General features: G+C 40.7%; 3 protein-coding genes across 3 annotated transcripts; 2 read left to right on the top strand and 1 right to left on the bottom strand.

The window, feature by feature from the left end:
- Nucleotides 1–339: 339 nt before the first annotated feature.
- On the bottom strand, nucleotides 340–3229 carry LOC138598632 (uncharacterized). Its single transcript, XM_069670455.1, has 5 exons — nucleotides 3013–3229; nucleotides 2761–2922; nucleotides 2578–2677; nucleotides 1452–1582; nucleotides 340–1366 (listed from the first exon to the last, which is right to left on the bottom strand). Exons 1-5 carry the CDS (start codon nucleotides 3064–3066, stop codon nucleotides 1079–1081), a joined length of 735 nt encoding a protein of 244 aa, XP_069526556.1. The 5' UTR covers nucleotides 3067–3229; the 3' UTR covers nucleotides 340–1078.
- A 433-nt stretch (nucleotides 3230–3662) lies between these two features.
- Nucleotides 3663–6738, top strand: polr2g (RNA polymerase II subunit G). Its single transcript, XM_069669593.1, has 8 exons — nucleotides 3663–3777; nucleotides 4090–4199; nucleotides 4719–4878; nucleotides 5398–5448; nucleotides 5552–5617; nucleotides 5893–5964; nucleotides 6050–6083; nucleotides 6346–6738. Exons 1-8 carry the CDS (start codon nucleotides 3766–3768, stop codon nucleotides 6357–6359), a joined length of 519 nt encoding a protein of 172 aa, XP_069525694.1. The 5' UTR covers nucleotides 3663–3765; the 3' UTR covers nucleotides 6360–6738.
- Nucleotides 6739–6978: 240 nt separating this feature from the next.
- eef1g (eukaryotic translation elongation factor 1 gamma) lies at nucleotides 6979–13780 on the top strand. Its single transcript, XM_069669592.1, has 10 exons — nucleotides 6979–7016; nucleotides 7902–8060; nucleotides 8254–8317; nucleotides 8810–8952; nucleotides 9118–9261; nucleotides 9336–9465; nucleotides 10833–11037; nucleotides 11667–11839; nucleotides 12709–12833; nucleotides 13406–13780. The coding sequence occupies exons 1-10, from the start codon at nucleotides 7005–7007 to the stop codon at nucleotides 13562–13564; spliced, it is 1314 nt and encodes a 437-aa protein (XP_069525693.1). The 5' UTR covers nucleotides 6979–7004; the 3' UTR covers nucleotides 13565–13780.
- Nucleotides 13781–15621: the final 1841 nt, after the last annotated feature.

The following is a 15621-nucleotide window of genomic DNA, read 5'->3' as shown; positions in this document are numbered from 1 at the left end:
TTTTAAGGTTTTATAAATGTCATTATAAGAGTTCATTGAAAAATCACCATGTTGTGTTGGCTAATGTCTCTCAGATGTGCAGCTCCTTTGGGGTAAAAGATCTGTTGTAATGTTCCTTTAGTTTGTAAGTATAAATTCAAGTCATGCCAATGTGTACAGATGTGGCGCCATCTGGTGGTGACCGGGCCAGCAGCCAACTTTGGTACATGTAATTTATTATAAATCAAGGTTCTACTAATTTCCCCTTGGAGAAAAAAAAAATCATTTTTCCAAAGGGAATGTCCAAAAATGAATGTCTTCCTTTTTTTGTTAAAGAGTCAAATCTCACTTCTCTTCAAGAAAAAAAATAGTTTATTGAGAAGATAAAGGGAAGGCTTAAAGGAACACTTTTCATTTTAAACTTTAGAACACTACAGGCCATTGCTGCTTACAATGCAAGTATCTTTTTTACACTGTTGCAGAAAGAAACAATGCATAAAGCAACATAACACAAGGCACTTTCAACTGGCACAAAAGGAACACCGAAGGTAAGTTGAGTTTCTAGGTATCAGGTGATCATGTTTTATTGTTGTCAATACCCAGACTAACCCTATTTAAAGGACAACTATTGAATTATTTCAATAAAGGAAAAGTAGCAGAAAATGATTAACTGTGCCCCACCATTTGGCAAGTGTCAAATAAAAAAAAATAGCCCCCTGAAATTCAAACTTTTAAGGTAAAAAAGCAGAAATAATGACTAGAAACACAACGGTATGGCTGCTCAAACAAGGCATATAAAAGGTACACATCTCACAAACTAAGTCTCTCTCATGCTTCTTCATCATCTAAATAAACACACAGGACTGCATAGAAAAGGAATTTAAATTCCCCTGAAGCGTTCTTTAAAATCCAAGTCTTTAAGGTGCCATGTTCAATTCCTGTCATCTCCTGTATGTGATCTTAATTGATCTCAGAACACTTATTAATTCCAGTGTTCATGTAATTACTTACCTGTAGATACGTTACTGCAACTTATTTCACCATACATTACAAAAAATCTGATTGTTCACATCAAGAGAGGAGAACAATTACTCCTTTTTCACTTTTCACTTTTACCGCTGTCCTTGCTCTTGTCCCGTGGTACCCGGCCCATGTTATAAAACTCTGAATTTGGCCTCATGTCGGTGAGGTGGGCGAGACGGTTGGACATGGCAAAGAAAGCAGCGATGGCGGCGATGTCCCAGGCATCCTCGCGGTCAAAGCCCACTTCCTCCAAAGATTGGAAATGCTGATCTGTGATGGTGTCTGAGCGGCACACGGCCATCGCAAAGTCCAGCATGGCGCGCTCCCGAGGCGACAGCTCTGCATTCTCATAGTTAACAACGACCTGGGTGAACGTGGGGAGGAAGATGGTTAGAATGACTGTAAAATGTATTAGAATTAATTAATGTTTAATTATCTAAAGACGATACCTGATCAGAAAGAGTGGGTTTCTTGGAGTAGATACGGTGCAGTGCGCTGTGGGATACCACACAGTAAAGACACTTGTTGTGGATACTGGTAGCCACTACAATCAGCTCCCGGTCTGCCTTGGTTAATCTGCCTACAACACGTGAGATTTTAAATTAGTGTTAAATCAGGACAAAAGGAAATAACACATTTTCACAACAAAAATAAAATAATAACTTATAAGTTACAAGGAGACAATGGGATGCTAAGTATTAAATTCTATGCTTATGTTGTGTGGTTTTCTTATTCAGGGTCAATCTGTATTGTAAGTGTAAATAATAAAAGGTGGAATGGCCTAAATGGCGTCAAACGTAACAAAAAGCCGGATTGTTCTTAATCAATAACCACACACAGGCGGCACAGTTAACAAGGTTAGGTTTTGTGAAGTCAATCATTAGTTAGCTGAAGTGCAGGAGGCCACCGACCAAGCTAGCTTCTGTTTTTAATGTCCTCTTAAAGTCTTTTCTTTCACGGTATGTGATCTTTCATTTTTTGAGAAGCTAAGACATGATAATAAGGTGCTCTGTCCACATTTGAAGCCAGTGGTCAGGGTCAATTTCAACCTCTCTCTCCTTCCTTCCTCTCACTATGGGAATGACATCACAACCTATCTGCAAACAGTGCTACCAACAAAGCAGTATATTGTGCCAACAAATGCCTTAGACGATATTAACGTGGCATTCCATTTATTTCACTTGTCTATTTTTCCCCCTACCTACATTAACCTGTTTCTACCAGACCTTATTTACCACAGTTTCGGCCACACTATCTGCCAATGTTTGACCATCAACTAAAATAGATTAAATATTGCACCTGCATCCTTATATAGCACCTGCACTCCGAAAGGGGGTTTCCAAGCCCCAGCTGCCACTACAATGCAACACACTGGCAGGCACAGCCCTGTAAATAATAGTCAACCTACAAAGGTAGCCACCTATACATAACAGTATACAGATGGAGCCTGAGCATGCCAGGAATTAGATGGTTATATGGTTTCAGGGACCATTCAGCCTGATCATTTCTGGCACCTGCTCCCACACACTTACTGCCACTACAATATGGAACACACACACACACACACACACACACCTGTCTCCTTGTTCATGAGTTCATTGTAGTAAGCGAAGAAGGCTCTGAACTCTGCCGGTCTGTGAGAGAGGACTTTGAAGACATTAGGTAGGAAACCTCCCTGTAGGGAAACATAATGTTAAGCAGGTAGTAAAATGAGACTTCAGTGAAATGTGCAAGAGAGTAACTTCAAGATTTCCTCACTTTTGACTCAACTTCTTCCATAAGCTCCACTATATCAAAAGGAAGGTCTTTCTTGTAAGGAATTGGATAACGGCTGATTTTATCCGGTGGAGGATCACTGGAGAAATGTCTGATCCCGGCCGCCGCCTTCCCGCGAGACACGCAGCCCGACCGGAGAGACGCCTGGACGGAGGACGGGACAGTCAGATCGGTCATAATCAAGAGGGACTTTAGTTAAGATAAAGTAATCAAGTATGAAATTCAACAACTTACAAGCTGCGTGAACACAGGAGGACGAAATAACTTCGAGGCGAGGTTACTCGCCATGCCAGTCAGCTGAGGAAGTCTTGCAAATACTTGGGAGGGAAGCGACTTAGTGCTCCAACTTTCAATCACCTGCAATTCTTACTAAATATCAGCCATACATGTGATAGATATTTCTAGAATCTAATTTGGATATCACGAATCGTAATAATCAAGACAGCGTTACCACCTATCTCTTGTCGTGTTGTTATAAATGTTGTGTTTGCTTCGTTGATATGTCAGATGTCAACTGTCTACGAACACCACCCAATCACAGCGCAGTATTGAGTCGCGCCTGCTGTCTGTCCCCGCCTTAATTTTCACCATGTACTGATCCTCCTCACCGCTAGGGGTCATGCTTTTTGTTGGGTAAACAGGGTTTTCATGGTTGAGCTAGGGCTTTTATACCTGTATTTTATGCTATGATTTTATGTACTTTATAGCCAACAAGTCCCATAGGTAAATGGTTTGATGGTCAGGCATATAGTTGGGGTTATTACAGGTTTCGTGTCGCCCAAATTTAACGAAGAACTAAACAAAGCGCACTTCCTGAGAGACAGAACTCAGGGCATCAATGTACTACGGAAACCCCGTGCACCGGATATAGTTTGTCTCAGTTGTGAACGAGCGGCAGGTTTTCATCTCGTTCACTACGGGAATGACTTTTTGATCATTTATAAAAACAAGAACATTATCAGAGAACGGATTAAACAGTACAACAAAATGTTTTACCATGTAAGTATGTTTATTCATTTCCGTGTATGAGGCTGCTTGTAGCAGCGTGTGGATGTTTTGTTTACCAATGTGTGCCTAGCATGAGTGCATATTGGTTAGCATAGCTAATGTACATGAACACAACGAATCCCAATGAACGCGTTGTTTAGCTTTGTTGTTTTATATTAATGAATAAATGCCACTTGTTATTTTATGGTCTTTAATCAGATTCAATGAGGCAGCACGAACAGGATCAACTTAACATTAAATGAATATACCTTAAAATACACTTACAACAGTTGTCTAATTATTGACATATTATTATGTTTACAGATTTCTTTGGAGCATGAAATCTTACTACATCCAAGGTATTTTGGTCCTAACCTGCTCAACACCGTGAAGCAGAAACTTTTCACAGAGGTGGAGGGAACCTGCACTGGCAAGTAAGTGTCTGCAAGACTCAACAGTTACTTGAAAGAACTTTGTTGATTTCTGGGCTTCCTGGTTAAACAGCACAGAGGCTGTACTTTGCCTTTAAAGTAACCTGCCATTTCAATGACGTAAATTTGGTAGAAGTTCTGACTGAGCTGCTGTTAACCTTTCCCCGATGCAGATGTGTTTGTACAAACTTTGAAGAGAGCTTCCTTATCCTTATATTGGGGATAGACGATTATGTACACATGATTAACATATACTCTAATATGATTTGTCCAACAGTTGTCTTTGCTATTTATCAACCTTTGTTTTATGATTTGAATACACTCTATAATTTTAGTCATTTTGAATCATTTGGACTAAAGCTATTGAGTTTTGTCTTGGTAATACAAAAATAAACAACCCACAAGAGACCAGACATGTTTTGCCCTTACTGTCATCTTTATAAACATGTTATTTTGCATTCATATTACTGCATGGGTAAGCTCGACATAAACGTTATTCATTTATTTATGTCTCTCCTTTAGATATGGCTTTGTTATTGCAGTCACCACCATTGACAACATCGGGGCAGGTGTAATCCAGCCAGGGAGAGGGTTTGTCCTCTATCCTGTCAAGTACAAGGCCATTGTGTTCCGCCCATTTAAAGGAGAGGTGGTGGACGCTGTGGTCACCCAGGTTAACAAGGTGAGGGACAACACAGCACAGGACACATTATGCCCCTGTTTACAAAGGTTACCACCACCACCACCACCCCATCATACAGCCCTTTGGATCATACTATATCATCTTACAATGAATTGCTTGCTGACATTTCCTTATGTAAAAAAAAAACATGTACATTTATTTGTAAATGTGACAATAACTGGTTATTTGAACGACCATGCTCAGGTAAACTTGTGTTACAAGTAGTCATGAAAAAAAAAAAATGCTTTGTCATAAAGTATGTTATTTCTAAGGATAACATGGCCAAGGTAATTGTACAAGAAAATACATACATGTATTCTATATGGGCTCAAGCCTAAGTTTTACTAAATGTTCGACTAAAAAGTGTGTATCTTCTTACTTTATTACCATGTTAGTGTTTCCAGTGAGGAATTTTTGACTGTAGTTTTTTGACATGTTAAATGTAAAGTGATTCATAACTGATTAAAGAGCATTTCTTTTGTGCCTCATCTAAAGAATATCTTTGCCTGTTTCTTGCAGGTTGGATTGTTCACAGAAATTGGTCCCATGTCTTGCTTCATCTCTCGCCATGTGAGTGTGATTAACATCTTTAGTTGTTCACTGAATAAGGTTGCTTTGATTTGCTTATTGATTTTAGGTTATTTTAATCTCATTACAAACTTTGTTTTTGCAGTCCATCCCTTCAGAAATGGAGTTTGACCCCAATTCTAATCCACCTTGTTATAAGACAGTTGATGAGGTAAGAATATTATTTTTGTTTTTTTTATTACCAGTTGTAGTTTGATAAAATAAATGTCATGTCATAAACCCCTTGCTTTGTCGACTAACTGAGCACATGTCAAATTCACATAATTGTAGTTATACTGGTGTTAAGATATTTTTAATGTTGGAAATGTTAGAAAGGAACACAAAGTTTAATAGCCAAACTGCTTGGTACAGTTGTTGAATTGCTGCTTACTGCTGTTCTGTTGCTGAGTCCTGCAACTGAGGATGTTTTCTTCCCTTCTTTTAAAGGACATTGTAATCCAGCAAGATGATGAGATCCGGTTAAAGATCGTGGGAACAAGAGTGGACAAGAATGACATTGTACGTATTTACATTTTTTGTAATAATCGTATATTTCATCCCAACATCACAGTAAGTTAAAAGTAGCTTTGCTCTTATTTTTCAGTTTGCTATTGGATCTCTCATGGACGATTATCTGGGTGAGTACTGCACAGAACATTGTCATCACAATGTGTTCATTAAACGGGCTTAAATTGATAAAATACCCTTTAAAGATCTATTTAGTTTTCTGCAAACCAAGGAAAAACTGGTTTATAGTGTGACACAATTTACTGCATTAATTTGATTATTGTGGCTTCAATTTAACTATTTAATTGTACTGTGTATGACCTAAATTATAAAAATGTCCTATTTTCTGTTTTGTGGTGATTGTAAAACCTGTTTTCTGTACTTTGTTTGCAGGTCTTGTGAGCTGATTCGCCACAAATGGAGCACAATTCACATGGAGCATTTTATTTACTGTTTGAGTTAATTCTTTGTCAGAATATAATATTTTTCTACACTGATTGGCAAGGTAGTGTGAAAGGCAAGGAAGAAGCCCAATAGCTACATCATTTTGTTATTATTCTGTACAGCCAACATTTTTAGGTTTTTACTGGAGCTGGCATAAAATTAAAAGAAAATGATGTTATTCGGAGAATGCTTGGTAAATTGACAGCAAGATGGTATACAATGCAGAAGTAGTCCATGTGATGATTTTGCAGTTTCTTTCATGTACAACTTATGATTTCCATTCCAACAATACATTGTTTTCCTTTTTTGTAGGTGGACTATAATAAAATATTTTATCTTTTCTTATCTGTACATCTCTTTTTAATGGCACACAATGTGTTGATATCTTGACAGAGCATTGATGTGCCAAGAGACATGATGCATATTCGCTACTGTAACTTGTTTATTTTTGTAACTTTAAAGTCTGTTCAACTGTAGAACAGCTGCACAATGTCGGCACAAAACAGGATGCGACACGTGAACGCGGACATTTATAGGGGGCGCACGACGTGTGACCGTAAATACGTCAGTGGTGCGCGCCCTCGTTCTTTCTTTCTCTCGTCCTGAAGATGGCGGCAGGGGTGAGTAAGATGGAGAGATGGCTATGGAAGGAGCTTTCCTTTTACTTTACTGGTACTATCCGCTCGAAATCAGACCCATCTGCACTATAACTTAAGATATTTATTCACAAACAACACAATCGAAGTGTTAGGTAGCCGATAATGTCTTTATTTGCGGGTAATTTCATTCAGTTTCGCGTGTAATTGAGGTTAGCTTTTGCTTTCATGACGTTGCATTCACACTGAATGACGCTGCTCTCCTGGCCCAGGCTGGTGCCACGTTACATTAGCTATTTTTAAGCTGTGGGAACGTAATGTTGTGTTAATTCATGTTTTAGCTTTACGTAGATGCTTTTGTCCAGTTTTTATATTCCTACTGATAACCTGTGTTTAACCGAGTTGAATAACTTAATGCTGCTAAATAAGTGTTGCTATACTGCCGGTAGTGCTAGCTAACATTAGCTAGCATCTGAGGCAAGTCAAAAGCCACGTGAATATGATTTTGTTGGTTTTAGTTGATCAGCAAGGTACAATTTTCCTTGGTAGATAGCAGTCGAATCTGAACTCTGTTCCTGTTTGCTCCCATTCCTGTATAATGATTTTTAATGTTGGAGCATCCTGATTTGGACAACAGCATTACCTGTTTAAGAACACTAGGACCAAGTTTACGTACCTGAAACTGAATGTCCAGCTTTACGTGACAAAATGTTGTTCTTCTGGATATTTCATAGTGTTAATTACTTTTGTTAAACATAACTTTGAAGTTGCATCCTTTATTTTACCTTTTTACAATTGCAATCTGTATGGCTTTCAGCTAGCCTGCGAAGAAGAATGTGACACTTCCATGTTAAAATTAAGCATTTTTTGACTGTTTAATGATTATTGCTTTGTCTCCCCTCTTTCCAGACTCTGTTCACGTACCCAGAGAACTGGCGGGCCTTCAAGGCTCAGATTGCAGCCCAGTACAGTGGTGCTCGCATCAAAGTGGCCAGCAGCTCCCCTGCCTTCACCTTCGGGCAGACAAACCGTACCCCTGCCTTTATCAACAACTTCCCTCTGGGCAAGGTCAGTGAAAGTTGTTTGCATTGGATTATTCCAGTTATACTGGGCTAAGGGGGTCTTTAAGTATCTTAACCAATTATTAGGTGTACTTAAGTAGACAAGCTTGAACTGGTTCGCACATTTCACTATTGTGTAACATCTCACCGTACAGCTGCTTGACTCTCTTGATTAAAAACCTGTATTATTCTGTTTGTAGGTGCCTGCCTACCAGGGAGATGACGGGTTCTGTCTGTTTGAGAGTAATGCCATTGCTCACTATTGTAAGTAAAAAATGTGTTACCTTGCATATCTTATGCACAATCAATTTGTGGTGTTCCTAAAGAAAAAGAGCCTCTGCTTTTCTCCATGAGTATGTGGTGTTTGCTACAGAATTTTTCAGTGACTCACTGGAACCAGCAAGCAATTATTAAACAGATAAATCTGCAGATCACTAAATAATATAGTAGTTCTTCCCCTTAACAGAATTTTGGTTTGCCAGTGTTTAGAAAGCATTGTTCCTTTTCATTTAGGTATGTCTGTAGTGCAAACCTGTGCACCACAAGTCTTGGATTTACCTGATAGACAGATTGACTGTTCAAATGACCATTACGCAGCTTTCTGTCAGACTTTCTAACTAGGCTCCACTTGTACCAATCTTTCTATGCATGGTTATAAAGGAGACATTAGTACTGAAATGGTTAACACTACTTTTTGAGCCTGAAATTGAGACTGTAGAGATTTCTTATTGGCCTCTTTCCACCATTGAACTACAGTGAGCAATGATGCCCTGCGTGGTGCCACTCCCCAGGCCGCAGCCCAGATTCTGCAGTGGGTGAGCTTCGCTGACTCAGAGATCATCCCTCCAGCCAGCGCGTGGGTCTTCCCAACTCTGGGAATCATGCAGTTCAACAAGCAGGTATGTAGCTCAATATTTACTTGTCAAAGTAAAGACTTATTTGGTGGAAGGTCTGTGCCAGTTTTAGTGTGCCAGCCTGCACCACCCGGTAGACTTGGCTCATGACTATGTAGGTCTCATGTTGTGTAATTCTGCACAGTCATTCTTCTGTCTGGGTCTTTCCAGGCCACAGAGCAGGCCAAGGAAGACGTGAAGAGAGCCCTAACAGTGCTGAACCAACACCTGAACACCCGTACCTTCCTGGTGGGGGAGAGGATCAGCCTTGCTGACATCACCGTGGCCTGCTCCATGCTCTGGCTCTACAAACAGGTTTGAAAGACACACAGCAGGTTGCAACAGCCACACTCGAAGAAGGCCACAACTGAAGTGTCTGTTCCTTTTAGGTCCTTGAGCCTTCTTTCCGCCAGCCATACGCCAACGTGACTCGCTGGTTCCTCACCTGTGTCAACCAGCCGCAGTTCAAGACTGTGCTTGGCGAGGTCAAGCTGTGTGAAAAGATGGCTCAGTTTGACGGTGAGTTACAAGAGCACAAACATTAAGCACACAGCTGGCTGCAGAATGATCACATGTCATTTAATGTGTTTAATGCCTCTAACTGATTTGGACACTTGTTTGTATCATCACAATGAAATGCTGAGCATTTGTAAAAAGTTTCCTGAAAGACAAAATGTTTGATTGTTATAATCATCCTGGGGTTAGAAGACAGATCTTGACAGTCCCCTGTCTTTGGGCAAGGCAGTGTCCAATCATGGCACGCAGTCTTAATCTGACGGGGGCAGAGAAACTTGAGACCATGTTCATCCCAGTCGTCTCTGAATCAGTGAGTAAAAGGCTGGTTCATGCTATGGGCACAGACGACAGACTGTAGTTCAAGATCTTAAACTTGCTTAAATATTAGATGTTCGAATATCGGCTTAATTAAACTAAAACCTCTGTCACAGAATTCTGTAGACAAATTGTCTAAAGGATTAGTTGTTAAATAGTGTTACTCGTGCTCTACACTGTTAATCCAACATAATTTGGAAAGGCTGTATTCCATTTGAAAGTTGTGACGTTAAATTTGTGCTAAATCAAGGTTACATGTCAGGAAGATAAATGGTTGTGCCTTCAGGCTGTTTGTAAACAAGTTTATTTTACTTTTCCCAGTGGAAAGTTCAATGTGCTCATTAGTTAACACCCAGTGTGGAGTACTTGAGCACTTTGGAGCTGGAGCGTTGTAACAGCTTAGATGCTTTGTCTGTGTCTGTTATAATGCAATCTGCTCATTTAAAAGAACTTTCTCTTGCCCTTATACAGGGTAAAGCAAAGGCTAATAAGGTAGCAGGTAGGGAGAGAGGATTAACCCACTGTTCTGTGGGTTCATAAGTTTTGTGGACGAGGAGTTCAGTGCTTGCACATGTAGGAAATTACGTTATGTCTCTGTAGTTTTTGTCCCGCCCCCCCTCCTCCACTGTAATTGGACAGCGTGCTAAAGGGTGAGATGAGCACAGGGTTTTAAGCAAAAAAATGGCTAAATGTGCAGATTTCATAGAGTAAATACACAGTGCTCCATTTGCAAAGAATTAAAACACTGGCGTCAGTAAAATTGCTTTGGTGGGCACCCAACTTACTGATTACTCTAAAAGGAATGGATGCTGTTTGACAAATGCTGGGCAGACAAAGATATTGTCTTATTTATGTGTTACAAGGATTTAAATGAAATACTGAGTTACTTAGAGGGACAAAGAATTGCCCTTTAAAGATACAATTGCTCGTAATATTTCACAAGAAGTCTCCAAAGTTCTAGCCAGACAGTTGTCCCGGAGGGTGCAAACCCAAAGTCGAATAATGGAACATTTAACAGAAAACATGTTTTTAATTGTTTTGTTCTGTTTCTGCAGCCAAGAAGTTCTCCGAGATGCAGCCCAAGAAAGAGGCCCCTGCAAAGAAAGAGAAGGGAGGAAAGGAGGCAGCCAAGCCCCAGGAGAAGAAAGAAAAGAAAAAGGAGGAGAAGAAGCCTGCCCCTGAAGAGGACATGGACGACTGCGATGCTGCTTTGGCTGCAGAGCCCAAAACTAAGGACCCCTTCGCACACCTGCCAAAGAGGTAGAAAGATCTCTACGCTTAATTTTGATCTGCATTTTTATTTATGATTTCTTCACATTAGCTAAAATTTATAGAACAAGCAGTGGACAATCACATGCTATGGAGAGCCAAAAAAAATACCAAAGGCCTGTACACCAATCTGTAACACCCCCACCCCCCCCTTGGTGGAAAACAGGTGGTCCCCTGTCTTTGGGCAAGGCAGTGTCCGATCATGGCACGCAGTCTTAATCTGACAGGGGCAGAGAAACTTGAGACCATGTTCATCCCAGTCGTCTCTGAATCAGTGAGTAAAAGGCTGGTTCATGCTATGGGCACAAAGCAGACCGAATCAAGATCTGGAGGTGATCTTGGGGTTTGGAAAAATTGTTCAGAAAGTTGCATAACCCATCTAACGCCTATAATTTAGTCTTTAATTTTATGGTCGCAGAAAGGCAGCAACTATCCAATCCTTAATTTGTAAATAACAAAACGAGTGGTGTGCCAGTTACTAAAAAAACTGGAGGTAATCCAAGCATGAGTGCGTCAGGTCATGCCTTTAATGACCCTGACCTACTTTCTACACTTACTTTCACTGTCCACGCTTCATGCACTGCCAGCACAATCATGTGTCTCCCTTTTTTTTCTTTTAGCGCATTTGTCTTTGACGAGTTTAAGAGGAAGTATTCCAACGAGGACACCCTGACGGTAGCCATTCCCCACTTCTGGGAGCACTTTGACCACGAGGGGTATTCAGTCTGGTACAGCCAGTACAAATACCCAGAGGAGCTCACCCTTACCTTCAAGAGCTGCAACCTTATCACAGGTGAGACTTGGCAGCTCCTGCTTCACCCACTGCCTTGATATAATGTAAATGACTTGTGAAGATGCATATTAGTTTCCCCCCTCATGTGACACTGATTAGGATTTAAGGAAAACTTTTTTTGGCCTTAAAAGTAGTCAGCTTTTTCTGCTTTTTAATAGTGCATATTTTTTTTGTAAACATGATGGATATAACCCCTTTATTAAAGGCTGCATGTATGTAAATGACTTTGCTAAATGGATTTAAAGTTAGGCTTGGAGAATAAGTAGACATCACCTGTAGGCCTAGTGTAAAGACATGTTTTGCTTTCCATAGGTTTGAGATATGTTTCAATGTAGCAGATTTTAGGATTATGTTCAAAGAATACATTAAAACGGCAACTATAGAAGGCATGGTCGCTGCTAAAGCCAGTGCTTGTTTTTGGGTAAAAATAACAATAGCAGCTGCTTTTCAAATGATTATTTAATCAGGAGTCTTCCCCTTTTAAAAAAATCAGCAGACCGTCCCCTGTCTTTGGGCAAGGCAGTGTCCAATCATGGCACCAAGTCTTAATCTGACAGGGGCAGAGAAACTTGAGACCATGTTCATCCCAGTCATCTCTGAATCAGTGAGTAAAAGGCTGGTTCATGCTATGGGCACATTGAAGACTCTTGGTTTAAAGTATTGAAAGGTTGCTTGAAACGATGGAGCACTGCTCTACAGGTGCTTTTAATTTTGACCTAATCAGCAAAAACAGGCACCAAGTTGCTGAGAACTTGAGTTCAAAGGTTTAAGTCTTTTTTAAAAGGTTCAGTGGATATTCCATTGTTTATTTTGGCTTTGTTATTGATAAAATACACGGCATGTCTCAACCCCTCTAACTTTTTACACAGGTATGTTCCAGCGCCTGGACAAACTCAGAAAGAATGCCTTCGCCAGTGTCATCTTGTTTGGCACCAACAACGACAGCAGCATCTCTGGCATCTGGATCTTCAGAGGCCAGGAGCTGGCTTTCCCTGTAAGTATTCAAAAAGGACGACTCACTTTCCACACTGTCCCAATTTGACACTACCAGCCTCAAGCGTTTACTGCAGTTATTTATGAATAGATGCAATGAAATGACAAGACTGCAGCTTAGTGTTGTCCTCAGACCAAGTGTTTGTTTGGGGAAAAGTTAAACGAAAACATGTTTAGTTGAGTGGATGGTCCCCTGTCTTTGGGCAAGGCAGTGTCCAATCATGGCACGCAGTCTTAATCTGACGGGGGCAGAGAAACTTGAGACCATGTTCATCCCAGTCGTCTCTGAATTAGTGAGTAAAAGGCTGGTTCATGCTATGGGCACAAACTCTGAATGGACAGCATTGTGTGCGACAATGTTTGTCTCTAAAGACAGTCTTACTGGTCAGAAGTAAATTTCTTAGAGTGTTAAAGCTGATTGTTGCGATCTTTTAATACAAGTGATGGTCCAAGTCTTCTCTACCAGATAATCATCCGATTATCAGTTGTGGCGATACTTGATCAAATCTTAAGTTAACCCATTTAAGGTAACCCTTAATATCAATTAACACTTTGTTTTCATTCCCCTTCCAGCTGTCTCCAGACTGGCAAATTGACTACGAGTCATATGACTGGCGCAAGCTGGATTCAAAGAGCGACGAGTGCAAGACCATGGTGAAAGAGTACTTTGCCTGGGAGGGAGACTTCAAGCATGTAGGTAAATCTTTCAACCAGGGCAAGATCTTCAAGTGAGAGGACTCTGGGACGGTGCGAGCGCAAGCACTCTGCGCTTCTGCTTTCCAGCACTTAAACTTATGGACTTTCAGCCACCACGTGCTTACTTTAATGCAACAATGACTCGGAATTACAGTGTTTGAAGACAAGAGTGAATTTTGTCTGTGGTCCCAAACTGGTTTTTTGTTGTTTGACCTGCGAAATAAAGCATTTTCCACAATGCCATCTATGGGATTTTGATGTCTGTGGTCCAATGTTTCTCAAGTTTTTGTTGGTAGTAACTCATCTGCCAACACAGTTTCATCGGTGCCACCCAGAAAGACAAAGGAAACGTTAGCAGGGAAAACATCTCATTTGGTGCGAGCCATAACCAATAAAAAGAGTCTTGTAACGGCACTTTGACCACCTCTTAAAAGTTGAAGTGAAACCCTTGATTCACTGTAAAATCTTTATTAGACACCCTTTTGACATCCTTGTTCTATGGTACAGCAGTGCACACCGTGACCACACCCTATGTTGATGCTGGGTGTGGTTGAAAATGTGTCACAGTTAAAATATTCAGCCGCAAGGGGCCACTGAAACTGTCTTTTAGCCTTGTTAAGTTAATGTAACATTTTCTTTTTCTAATAACTAAAGCATAAGCAAGGCTGCCCTTAAACTCTTAGTTGCATGCAGAATGCATTCAACTTGGGTGAACTTCTGTCACAGCATTGTGCCTCGAGCTTTGAACCGTTTGCTCATATATCAGTCACAGTCCCCAAGCCAGCCGTCTGTCATTGCTCTACAGGCTGTAGATCAGCGGCCTTGCATACTGCACAATGAGTCATGATCTAGTCTGACATCCTGGTTTTTTTTTTTACATACTAAAACCTTTCTGAAACAAAGTATGTGGTACAGAGCCTTTTACCGATGAAGCTGTGACTGTATTCTTAAAGGGGCCATATCTTTTGAATGGATATTCTCATTTTGTAAGGGTCTCACATGTTTGGGTGGTCATCATTCTGTTTTTCCACAATAACATTTTTTAAAAGCTCTGAAATGGGCCGTTCAGAACAGCTGCATGTTTCTATGTAGAATGTTGCTTTCGCTGAAATTGACGAATCGTCTTTCACCGTCATTCACCTCAGGCTGCCTTCTCGCACTAACTTGTAATCAAGTCGTCAAGATTTCAGCTTACCATTCCGACACCTCCTGCTCGATTCTGGCCCGTACATATAAGGCCGAATAACCGATCCTAGAGCAGCCATGTTTTCTACAACTTTGGAGTGACAGTGCGGCTGCTCCCACACATGGGATCGCACACGTGGGGGAGGGGCCATGCGGTCACTCCAAATACTGTCAGCTAACTGTGCTAAGGTCTGACCGTTGAATGGCAAAACAGCTTGTTGGTTTCAGGAGGAAGGAGAGGCTCTGAAAAATAATTGAAATTATGCATACAATTTTTAAAACGAAACAAATTTTTCCAACGTGATTCAAAAACACATTAGAATAATAAAAAATTGATTGCATAGCTAAAATATGCCCCCTTTCAATTTAGCATGCATCCTCACTGGGACACACTTTAATTCAGAGCACGTAAATGAGCCCCCGGAGAAGCAGCTGTTAAACTCTTTCGCCTCTGAACTGATGTGCGTAGCTTCAGCTGATGCTGCAGTGTTCCCTCATCCCTGCAGAGGGCAGCCAAAGACCTGTCATCAGAGATCATGCTCTGTGAGTGGAGCATATCCAACAGGGCAAGAAAATGACTGGGCTGAGCTCTGCGGTTTGCTCAGACTAAGATGAGAATGTCGTCTGCTTTTAACTATGGGTTTTTTGTTTTGATGTCGCTTGTGCTTCCCCAAGGGGAGGAAGCCTGAAAGAAATCTTTATAAAGAACTCAGATGCCCTTAAGATGTCAGCTAAGGCCAGTGGTGACAAAACTTCTCCCATCAAAGTTACAGAAAGTAAGACATGGAAAGTTCAACTTCTTCACACACGTTACAACTTTAATTTAAAATCCAGTAACTTATTGATTTAAATAAATACATAAGACGGCACTAAAATGAAAACAAGCTACACAGTCTCCAGACGACAAC

Source organism: Semicossyphus pulcher, unplaced genomic scaffold (genome assembly GCF_022749685.1).
Source record: "Semicossyphus pulcher isolate SPU_LCO1_2020_fin unplaced genomic scaffold, fSemPul1.0.p SCAF_2, whole genome shotgun sequence".
Classification (NCBI taxonomy): domain Eukaryota; kingdom Metazoa; phylum Chordata; class Actinopteri; order Labriformes; family Labridae; genus Semicossyphus; species Semicossyphus pulcher.
This window is presented reverse-complemented; position numbering and strand designations above follow the sequence as displayed.